Here is a 12,272-nt window from a genome sequence, read left to right as displayed (position 1 = left end):
TTGCCAACTCCTTTGCATTACTGTTACTTGTCTGATGTTATCGCTGTTGAAGGAACAGGATGGTAGCTGTCTGTCTTATCCTTTTCATATAAAACTTTGGTGCTGTGTAAAGCAAGTGGGGCTGCAGGGTTCTCGTGTTGTTCCAGTGAGCAATATTATACAAAGAAGAAATTGGAAGCATCAGATTTAATTTAATTTAACTGTAACTTCAGAGAAATCATGTTGGTGACCAGTGAGCTATGCTGAAATTGTGCTGCATTGCTAGAGAGGAGTAAACAAAACCACCGGCAGTTCTTCGAAATAATGCACTTTTGTGGCAATTTCACCACTTTTCTATTCTTGCCTAGGCTTGCAGATATGAGGGGCTGAAAGAGGGCTGGTTTTATGTGAGGGCAAGGAGGAGTGTTATGCATGCACCACCTTGAAAAAAAATGGCTTAAAATTGTAAGTTTGCACCCCAAAACAGTATTTTTACCCACTCTAGGATCCATATTGTATATTTTAAATATTTAATTCCAAAATTAACAGGGAATTTTTCTTTTTTGTCTAGCTTTGGACAAATATCATTCCCTTTAAGATGTCTTATCTAAGATGTTTCTGGTTGTACAGATTTCTGGTTTGACTTTGGGGAAGGTGAGGCAGATTTGGCCTTAGTGACATTCTTCTTTCCTACACATCTTGGATCCCTCCTCCTCTCAGCAAAATAAAATTGTCTTGAGGTGGTATTACTTCAGTATTGTGGTCTGATTTTTAATGGAATATCCTCCTTTCATTTCTTTTTACCAAATATCATCAATGTTTTCCCCTTCCCATTGTATCATTTCAGGTGTACATCAAAGTTATAGACACAAATAATCACAGGCCTCAGTTTTCTGCTTCAAAATATGAAGTTGTTATACCTGAGGATACCTTACCAGAGACAGAAATTCTGCAAGTCAGTGCCACAGACAGAGATGAGAAGAATAAACTGATTTATACTATGCAGGGCAGCACTGATCCCATTAGTCTTAAAAAATTTCGTCTGGACCCTGCAACTGGCTCTCTTTATACCTCAGAAAAACTCGATCATGAGACCATGAACCAGCATATTCTCACAATAATGGTAAGTACACATGAGATTTCTTCTCTTGTGAATTGCACACAGATACTTTTAAATGTCATTTTAGTTTGTCCCCATAATTCAAACATTCATTTGTACGTTTAATTTTTGTGCAGTCTTTGACTCTGTGGCTGATTGCACCTTGAATTATTGCTAATATCTGGTGAACTACTGAAATACCAGTGCTCATTCCTGGTGATGTGCTGACTGTTGCAGGTTCGAGATCAAGATGTCCCTGTGAAGCGCAACTACGCCAGAGTCGTCGTCAATGTCAGCGACACAAACGATCACGCCCCGTGGTTCACCAGCCCTTCCTATGAAGGACGAGTCCATGAGTCAGCAGCTGTTGGATCAGCAGTACTCCAGGTTACAGCACTAGATAAGGACAAAGGGAAAAATGCAGAAATTGTGTACTCCATTGAATCAGGTATATTCACTTTGTTACATTTTCAGTCCGTTGAACTCGCTGATAGTTTTTCAACTGTAGATGTGTGAAAAGATATCTGTGAAAAAAGGGGGCAGTGCAGGTTTATGTGCCATATTCTGAGAGATGTATTGAAGATAGAGCCTCAGAGTACTTAAAAGAAAACTACAAATATTCATCTATATCCTTTAGCTATTTGTGTTATCCTTTAGATGCATTTGGCATATTTTAGTAGTAGGGGAAGAAAAAGCCATTTTGGAACGCTCAAAAAGAATAATTTCTTTACAAATTACAGAATCTGTAATTTCTGTAAGAAACCATTCCATTCAGGTCTAAAAATGCATTCTGTTTTGATATTTTAGGTCTTATTTTTTGTGGCACAGGCAAAGTAAGAGTAAGAGCCTGAGACAAGTGCTTTTGTGTTTAATATAGTGCAGAAGTAAGGAGTTCAAAAATAACTTAAATATACATGTACCAAACTCCTAATTAATCCCAGCTTTTAAGGTAATTTTTTTTTTGATAGATGCAGCAAATAAGGGGTTGCTTTCTATACTTGCCTCTGGCTGGTTTTAGTAGTGGGTCTGCTATTCTAGCTTATTAAAATATTTGAAAATTCCTTAAGAGTTGGTCAATTTGGCATTAAGACTCCTTGCAGATTGCAGGCCAGGAAAGAACTGCTCCTTATTTTTAACCTCAGAATTTCTTTCTGAATTTGCCTACAATAATGTGGTTCAAATTCTGGCAATTTTTAATATTAGAAATCAGAATGACATTGATTGAGTTCAGTTATCAGACAGAAATGGGTTTTGATTCAGTCCATTAAATCTGAATTAATACAAGTTTGCCATTATCAAGGTCCTGACCTTTGTAGGCAACATGACTAGGAAAAAAAAAAAGTTACTTAGATTTCATGCCTTATGTGAAATACTGCTTCCAAGGTAAAAAAAAAATAAATTAAAATTAAAATCCCAGTAACAAGCATAAGAGACTATATATTAAAGAGAACAACAACAGGCAAAAAGTTACTTAGTTTCTGTTGCATACAAAGTGATATGTGCTTCTTTTTAATTTTACATAAATTGCTGTGTAAAGGATAGGAATTATTTACTATAAATATATTCTTTTTCTTCCCCAAAGTGCTGTTTTCATATGAAAGCATACTTTAACACTGTATTAAAACAAAGCTGTGATTATGATACTCTGACAAGAATTAATGTTTTTGAGAGTCTCATAACTTATTTAAACTGCATGAGTTTTTTTTGTCATTTTTAGAAATATGACATTTACTAAGCAGGACACCAACGTCCATGAAATTTTTCTCTTGCCTTTCCCATTTTGTTAGTGCTTGTTTTATGAATGCCAAACAAAGGCCAGAAAAAATGTGTGTGACTGCAGTCTAGAATGAAATGACATGCTGTTCTGTTCCTTTTTTCTAGCTTTTTGTAGGAGTAAATGTAAGACCTGTAAGGTTTATTTTATGGGATTGTGATCTACTGGGAGGTTAAAACATTGTAATTGATATTCTAAGCAAATGGAAGGAACATTCCTTAAATGCTTGTAATGGCTGCTCAGATTTGTAATGGGATATTCTAAGAATGCCACTGTGTTTAAAGTCTCCTCTAAAAAACCCAAAAATACCCAACCAAAAAAAAACCCAACAGTAAAAAAACCCAAACAAAACACAAAACCTCCTTCTTGCCTACTTGTGTGCAGAACTCAGAAATTTTTAAAGATTTTTTTTCATGCTGAGATCATGGCTTTAGTAATGTAATTTTTTAGGTAAGTAAAATGCTCATGTATTAAATATGCTAAGATTTAACAGAGTCTTGTATGGAGTGTAGTTCATCTTTATATTTCAAAATTTGAAGCAAACAAGTGTTTATATTAAATGGCAGCTGGTTCTTCTCAGCAGGCATTGTTTTTCTTCTAATACATTCACAGGGAATAACTTGTCTGTGTAGGAATAGGAAATTAAGAGAGAGGTAACTATTTGTCCAATTTAAAAAGTTTGTTTTTGAAACAGTCATTTAAACAATTATTGTATAAACAATTAAGATTCACAAGGGTTTATTACAACCCTTCATTTCTTCTTGTCCAAAACATTCCAGTTGTTTTGGATTATAAAATGTAACTTTTATTCCACTAATGTTAACTTGTTTATAGAAGTTCCTTTCAGCTACAATTGATATTTAAGTTTGCTGAAAGAAAATTTTTGCATTTATTTTCAAGTCTTGGATGGCTTTGCTAACTATATTTTATGCAGTATTTCCACAAGTAAAGTTACTGCCAACTCTTGAGCACAGGAAACTTTCCAGACAGGCTAGCAAATGTTTATCAAGCAAAACTAAGAAATTTTCATAGTCTCTGTTCCATCTATGTCTCTTTAAGTATAGAGCTAAATAAGCAGTCATCCCTTAAATTCTGTATACCTCTTTCTTAGTTGCTTTTTCTTTCTTCACAGGGAATATTGGAAATTCCTTCCTTATTGATCCCATTTTGGGTATGATTAAAATTGCAAAGGAATTGGATCGTAGTAACCAGGAAGAATACAACCTGATGGTAAAAGCTACAGATAAAGGACATCCTCCAATGAGTGAAGTGACCTCTGTACACATATTTGTTACAGTTTCTGACAATGCCTCACCAAAATTCACAGCCAAAGAATATTCTACAGAAATCAGCGAAAGTGCCAACATTGGCAGTTTTGTTGGAATGGTTACAGCGTACAGTCAGTCTTCTGTAGTTTATGAAATAAAAGATGGTAATACAGATGATGCCTTCGCTATCAACCCCAACTCAGGTGTCATCGTTACTCAGAAGATACTTGATTTTGAGACTTTGCCTTCTTATGCTCTAACTGTGCAAGGAACAAACATGGCTGGCTTGTCCAGTAATGCAACAGTTTTGGTACATCTTCGGGATGAGAATGACAATGCACCAATTTTTATGCAGGCTGAGTATACAGGACTCATCAGTGAATCAGCTTCAATTAACAGTGTGGTTCTGACTGACAAGAATGTCCCATTAGTAATTCGAGCTACAGATGCTGATAAAGAATCTAATGCTTTGCTTGTTTATCAAATTGTTGAACCATCTGTCCGCCAGTATTTTGCCATTGATTCTAGCACTGGTGCCATTCGGACAGTAATGAGTCTGGACTATGAGGAGACAAATATTTTCCACTTTTCAGTGCAAGTACATGATACAGGGATACCACGTCTGTATGCAGAATATGCAGCTAATGTAACTATTTATGTGATTGACATCAATGATTGCCCTCCTGTGTTTTCAAGAGAGCTATATGAGACATCCCTTCTGGTTCCAACTTATAAAGGCGTGAAAGTCATCAGTGTAAATGCCACTGATGCAGATTCAGGAATTTTTTCCCAATTAATTTATTCTATTATTGAAGGCAACATTGGAGAAAAATTTTCAATAAACCCTAAGACTGGAGATATAACAGTACAAAACACAACTCAGTTAAGAAGCAGATACGAATTAACAGTGAGAGCATCTGATGGCAGATTTGCAAGCACTGCATCTGTAAAAATTAATGTGAAAGAAAGCAAAACAAGCCAACTGAAGTTCACACAGAGTTCTTACTCTGCAACAGTGCAGGAGAATTCAACAGAGGCAAAAACAATAGCTGTTGTTACTGCTATAGGGAATCAAATAAATAAGCCTTTGTTTTACCATATTCTAAATCCGGACAGCAGATTTAAAATTAGCCAAACTTCAGGAGTCCTTTCAACAACAGGAATACCATTTGATCGTGAACAGCAAGAATCTTTTGATGTGGTTGTGGAAGTGACAGAGGAAAATAAGCCATCAGTTGTTGCACACATTGTAGTTAAAGTCACAGTAGAAGATGTAAATGATAATGTTCCATTTTTTATCAATCTTCCATATTATGCTGCTGTTAAAGTAGACTCTGAAGCAGGACATGTTATTCAACGTGTGACGGCAGTAGATAAAGATACAGGCAAAAATGGAGAGGTGCATTACTATCTGAAAGAACATCATGAGCATTTCCAGATTGATCCCACTGGTGAAATCTCCCTGAAGAAGAAGTTTGAACCAGACACACTAAATAAGGAGTATCTGGTCACAGTAGTGGCAAAAGATGGAGGAGACCCTGCATTTTCAGCTGAAGTTACAGTCCCAATTACAGTTATGAGTAAAGCTATGCCAGTGTTCGAAAAGCCTTTCTACAGTGCAGAGATACCAGAAAACATTCAGCTCCATAGCCCTGTGGTACACGTACAAGCAAACAGCCCTGAAGGACTCAAGGTGTTTTACAGCATTACGGGCGGAGATCCTTTCAATCAGTTCACTATCAACTTCAACACTGGAGTTATAAATGTTGTTGCCCCTCTTGACTTTGAGTCTCATCCAGCCTATAAACTGAGTGTTCGAGCAACTGACTCCCTGAATGGGGCACATGCTGATGTGTTTGTAGACATAATAGTGGAAGACATCAATGATAATCCTCCTGTGTTTACAGAACAGTCTTACATTGCAACACTTTCTGAAGCATCTGTCGTTGGAACATCTGTTGCACAAGTGAGCGCCGCAGATGCCGATTCTGGAACCAACAGGGGAATTTCCTATCACTTGGTTGAGGATAATAGTGAAAGTCATGACTACTTTCACATAGATAGCAGCACTGGACTCATCCTTACAGCAAAAACTTTGGACTACGAACAAATTAAGCAGCACAAGTTACTAATAAGGGCCGTAGATGGCGGCATGCTGCCCTTGAGCAGTGATACTGTTGTAACTGTGGATGTAACTGATCTCAATGATAACCCCCCTCTTTTTAGCCAATTGCTTTATGAAGCCAAAATTAGTGAACTGGCTCCTCGAGGACATTTTGTGACATGTGTGCAAGCCTCAGATGCAGATAGTTCAGATGTTGACAAGCTGGAGTACTCCATTCTGACAGGCAATGATCAGAAGAATTTTGTGATTGATAGTAAAACTGGCATTATCACCATCTCAAACCTACGCAGACAGACACTGAAGTCACATTATAATCTTAATGTGTCAGTTTCTGATGGCGTCTTCAGAAGCTCAGCCCAAGTCCGTATAGGTGTAATCAGTGCCAACATGCACAGTCCTGTTTTCAGCCAGAATGAGTATGAGGTTGAACTAGCTGAAAATGCTCCATTGCATACTTTGGTTACTGAAGTTAAAGCAACAGATGAAGACTCTGGTACACATGGCCACATCACTTACCACATTGTAAATGACTTTGCCAAAGACAGATTTTATACAAATGAGAGAGGGCAGATATTTACCTCTGAAAAGCTTGACCGTGAAACACAAGCAGAAAAAGTAATTGCCATTAGTTTAATGGCCAAAGATTCAGGAGGGAAAGTTGCTTTCTGTACTGTTAATGTGATACTTACAGATGACAATGATAATGCTCCTCAATTCCGAGCAACAGAGTATGAAGTAAATATTGGGACTAATGTTCCACGGGGTACTTCAGTCATTAAAGTCTGGGCATCTGATGCTGATGAAGGTACAAATGCAGACATCACATATTCTATTGAAGCAGAGTCTGAAAATGTAGAAGAGAATTTAGAAATTGATTCATTGTCTGGTATAATTACTACTAAAGAAAGCTTAATTGGTTTGGAAAATGAGTTTCTTACTTTCCTTGTTAGAGCAACTGATGGTGGATCCCCCCAAAAAGAGTCAGTTGTTCCTGTCTATGCCAGAATACTCCCACCAGAAGTGCCTACTCCAAAATTTTCAGAACCATTTTATTCTTATACTGTCTCTGAGGACATTCCAATTGGAACTGTGATAGATGTTATCAAAGCAGAACATAATCAGACTGTAGTATATAGTCTGATCAAAGGGAACACTCCTGAAAGCAACAAAGATGACTTTTTTGTGATTGACCGACAGACTGGAGAGTTGAAACTTGAGAAGAATCTTGATCATGAAACAACTAAGTGGTACCAGTTCTCAGTTCAAGCACAGTATGCAAATGAAGATTATAATGTTGTTTCCTCAGTAGAGGTTAGCATTCAAGTAAAAGATGCGAATGATAACAAACCCATTTTGGAGTCCAACCCATATGAAGCATTCATTGTAGAAAACACACCAGCTGGAACAAGAGTCATACAGGTTAAAGGCACTGACTTAGATTCAGGACTCAATGGGCAGGTTACTTACAGCTTGGATCCTTCTCAAGAGCTAGACATTATAGAGTCTTTTACCATAAACATGGAAACTGGCTGGATTACCACTCTGAAAGAACTTGATCATGAGAAACGAGACAAATACAAAATCACAGTGGTTGCATCTGACCGGGGTGAAAAAATTCAACTGTCTTCTACGGCTGTGGTTGAAGTTACTGTCACAGACGTGAATGACAATCCTCCACGGTTTACTGCAGAGATATATAAAGGAACAGTCAGTGAGGATGACCCTCCTGGTGGGGTAATTGCCATCCTGAGTACAACAGATGCTGATACAGAAGAAACCAATAGACAAGTCTTTTATTACATCACAGGTAAGTCTTTTTGGGTAATGTCAAAATAACTTTTTGAGTAGTGCTGGAATGATGATATAGAACTTAATCTTTGAAGACGTTGGGAAGTGTTTGAAACCACAGAGCTGCAAAGAAAGAATGTGTGTGTCTTAATACGAATATTAAAAGCTTCAGTGGAAAAATGAATTTTAGTTGGCTTTGTTTCATGTGTGCCTTGCTTAAGATGCCTTTCTCTATATATTATTTATATATCAAATTTTATTTAAAAAACTGTTCTTAGATTAGTGATGCAGTTGAAGAACAAATGAAAGAAATTTTACAAAATAATAGGCTCTTAATTTCCTGTAGAGTATTTTATTGTTTCTATTTAGTGGATGTCATATGATGTTTTCTATAATGCTACATGAATTTCTAAATTAATTTTTATGGATTCTGTTGGCCACAGTTGAATTAGTTGTGTGCGCATCTACTGACAATTTCTACCTGGGAAATGAAGCTGTTTCCTCATAAAGCCACAGAGAGTGCTTGCTTTTTTTTCTTTGTTTGTTTTTTTTTTTTTTTCTATACCTTAATTTTGATAGAGTAATATTACAAATCTCCATCTTTAAATAAATATTTCTTTTCATATTTCAGGAGGTGATCCTTTGGGACAGTTTGCTATTGAAAATATACAGAATGAATGGAAGGTCTATGTCAAAAAGCCTCTGGACAGGGAAGAAAAGGATAATTATCTTCTAAATATTACAGCTACTGATGGGACCTTTGCAGCTAAAGCTGTGGTGGAGGTTAAAGTCCTTGATGCTAATGATAATAGCCCTGTTTGTGAAAAGGTAGGCAGAGTCTTGTATCTTCCATTACCAGCTGCTTTCATACATAAAATTTGCATTTTCTGTGAAATTGCTTCTCAGGAGACTGACAAATAGCTGTTCCTTTTAAACCAGTAACAAAAATTTGGACTACTAAGATAGAATGCTGTCAAATAAAAGATACTTCACAGACAGATTTATTAAAAATCCAAAGACAATACATTGACACTTAGTGGGTATTGGGGACATATAAGGAGAATTGTTGTACATTTCTCCTATGTTAATTCTTTTCCAAAAATAATTATTTTAAGCTGCGGCCATCATCATTTATATGCTCTATTTTATGAAAGAAGCAAAGTTTTAAAGAAAGGTGAATCCCATTGCTTAGTTGAAATATGTGTGTATTTCCTGTGATAAAAGAGTTGAAAAGAGTGGAACGTTGCTCTGCAATTGCAGTCAACAGCACCAAAAATCTGTAAGCCATAAATGTTTTCTTGTTACAAAGCTGTCTACCTTACCAGATTTTTATAGTTGCAAAAATGGACGTGAAAAATAAGGAATGGAAAAACTCAAGAAGATAGCCCCTGCAAAATGTGTTATTGCCTCTTTTGGACTTTTCATAGTTGAACACAGATTTCATATTATAGCTTTAAATCTTCCCTTGTACTAAGGACAAGTATACAGTGAACATGGGATTCTTTTTCTTAGTTGATGTTTATGTTGGTTACTTCTGTGTAAATGGTTGCAGTTATACACAGACTGGCAAGTCAGAATTTTTAGCTTTTTTTCCTTTTATTTTCGCCTTTGTTAATATTGTTGTTACAAGGCTTAGTGCTTCTAATGTAATGCACATTCCTGACATGGTTTGGCTGTAAGAGTGCCTAGTGCCAATAAATTCTGAATCCTTTTTCTTATTTTTAATTTAATTTGGAAGCTTTGGTGTCATTAAAAGGGCAGATATCTACAGATGTAGAAAAGATGATCCACCAAAAGAGAGAAAAATTAAATTAACAAGAATTTATAACTCCTGTTTTGGAACATATTTCATTATTAGTTAATCAGTTACAAGTGTTTCGAGTTCTGATCAATGCACTAATGTTCAAAAATCCCTATAGTTGCAGTATTAAATACCTTTCTGAATAATTTAATTAATGTGAAGTAATTAATTAGAAAATCATAATTTCTTTTAATTTTCAGTTATTTCATCCTCTGGTTCATATGAATATATATGTTACCAGACATTCAAACAGAATATTATTTCCTCTATCATTCCTTCTTCCCCTCCTCTTTCCAAGCTCTGCTTATTTCGTATGTTTAGTTTTTCAGTGTAACTTTAAAATCTTGCAGACTTTATATGCTGATTCAGTTCCTGAAGATGCCCTTCCTGGAAAACTGATAATGCAGGTGTCTGCTACAGATGCAGATATTCGTTCTAATGCAGAAATTACTTACACACTGCATGGCACAGGAGCAGAAAAATTCAGACTCGCTCCAGACACAGGTAATAATACATTATACAAGATTCCAGTCACCTCATTTTATAAAATGCTTTGCTATTACATTAAGACATATATGTCAGTTGTTAAAACTTTCCACTAAGGGTTGGTTTACTGTACATCGGTTTCAAATGTGAGTTGCTACTACACAAATACTAATAATATATTGGATAAAGTCAGGCAAAAGGCAAGTATTTTAGTTTATGAGGAACTAAAGCATAAACAGGGTAATTGCCCTGAAGCCAGAAGCTTCCATGCTGAAGTGACTGGAATAAAAATATGCCATAAATTTTGCTCTTTTTATATTCACTGTAGTAGCAGCAACAATGGTTTGTAACTGTGAATTATCTTCATTCAGATTCTCTTGGCCATCTTTTGTTTTGGGAAATTAAATGGGATGAGGTTAGATGGAGCAACAAATTTCCTTTCCATAGTAAACACCAGAAGTGGCCCCTGTTTTATTGGAATGAGATTCACTCAAAAGTATAAATGAGATCAACTTTTAACTTGCTTCACTTTGGTCTTCATGGCATTTGTGTGTTTTGTATTACAGTATAGGTCACAGCTACTGCCAAAATCCTATACTGTGCAGGCTGCAGTAGACAAGCAGTAGGTAAACAATGCAAAAAAATGGAGTAAGATGAATATAAAAACATAATGCAAGTAGAAGAGATTAGAAAACTTCAGTGGCAAAATAAAAGAGAAGGGACTTACTTAATGGGTTTGGAGTTTTTTTTGACTTTGAATGTCACCTATGTATGCTACTATATTGTAACATAAATTGAGACTTGGTAGGGCTAGAATACTCACAAAAAGTGTTTCATAATACTTTTTTGAACTGTTTATTAGGCGACAATGACTACACATAGTAGTTGCCTCTCACGTTTTCTGTCACTCTGGAAAGAAAGTGTGTTTTAGCAATCTAGAGGTTTGTCTGTAGTAGCAGTTAAGACCTCATTGTGAATAGCTGTGTTTATTCATGGAATGTTAGAGGAGGAAATACTAATACCTATGGAAGGAATACTACTAAATAGCCAAGAAAAACCAGGTGTGGATGTAACCTCGCATTTTTTAAAAGACAGAGCAGAGTTCTAATATTTTAATTTACTTTGCACAAACACAGATGCATTTTTGCATGTATTCTCTCTCTGCACTATCAGAGAGTTTAGCTTTAGCTAATTTCTGTTTCAAGAGCATTAGAAAAAAAAGAAAGTATTTTAGTTCTTAATCTTTTCAAGCTGAAAAGGCAGGTCACTTACATGTTTTGCCCAAAGTCGAGTACATTAATAGAGTACAGCTGTTGATTTAGCCACTGATGAAATTACTGTAAACAAGAAAATTGTTGTTTAGCTATTCTGGTTTTAGGAGAAAACACGTTTGGCATACTTAAACGTTGCAATTTACATCAACTTATGTGTTATGCTGTTTGTAGGTGAACTGAAAACATTAATGGCACTTGATCGAGAGCAGCAAGCAGTTTATCATCTTCTAGTGAAAGCCACAGATGGAGGAGGAAGATTCTGCCAAGCTAACATTATCCTAACTCTGGAAGATGTGAATGATAATGCCCCAGAATTTACAACTGACACTTACTCCATTACAGTATTTGAAAACACAGAGCCTGTAACCCTTTTGACAAGAGTGCAGGCAACAGATGCAGATGCAGGTATGCATTCTTTGACTGATACTTTTGTCATGTTCTCAGACTTACAGTAGAATTTCTTTAGTTTTATCCTAAGAGGTGTCAGTTGCTTCAGTAGAGCTGACAGATGTTCAATACCATTCAGGATTAGACTTCTGAAAGATATATTTTGGTCTGCTAAATCACTTAACACCTGACTTTCATTTGTGGGTAACTTGGAAGACATGCCTATAGTATCTTTGCAGAAAAGAGGAGAGGGGGGAGAGACAAAATGTAGGGAATTTTAACTGTCACAAG

The 12,272-nt window shown here is 36.1% G+C and overlaps 1 protein-coding gene across 1 annotated transcript in view; it reads left to right on the top strand.

Moving 5' to 3' along the window:
• FAT1 (FAT atypical cadherin 1) overlaps window positions 1-12,272 on the top strand; it is a 102,525-nt gene that overhangs the window by 67,534 nt on the left and 22,719 nt on the right. The window contains exons 8-13 of the mRNA XM_041427914.1: window positions 827-1,102; window positions 1,316-1,526; window positions 3,985-8,052; window positions 8,665-8,861; window positions 10,185-10,338; window positions 11,766-11,999. Coding sequence (XP_041283848.1) covers window positions 827-1,102; window positions 1,316-1,526; window positions 3,985-8,052; window positions 8,665-8,861; window positions 10,185-10,338; window positions 11,766-11,999 — 5,140 coding nt within the window. The remainder of the gene's footprint in view (window positions 1-826; window positions 1,103-1,315; window positions 1,527-3,984; window positions 8,053-8,664; window positions 8,862-10,184; window positions 10,339-11,765; window positions 12,000-12,272) is intronic.

This window comes from Onychostruthus taczanowskii, unplaced genomic scaffold (genome assembly GCF_017590055.1).
Source record: "Onychostruthus taczanowskii isolate IOZ18803 unplaced genomic scaffold, ASM1759005v1 scaffold12, whole genome shotgun sequence".
Classification (NCBI taxonomy): Eukaryota; Metazoa; Chordata; class Aves; order Passeriformes; family Passeridae; genus Onychostruthus; species Onychostruthus taczanowskii.
Note: the sequence above shows the minus strand (reverse complement) of the source record. Positions and strands in the feature narration are given on the sequence as shown.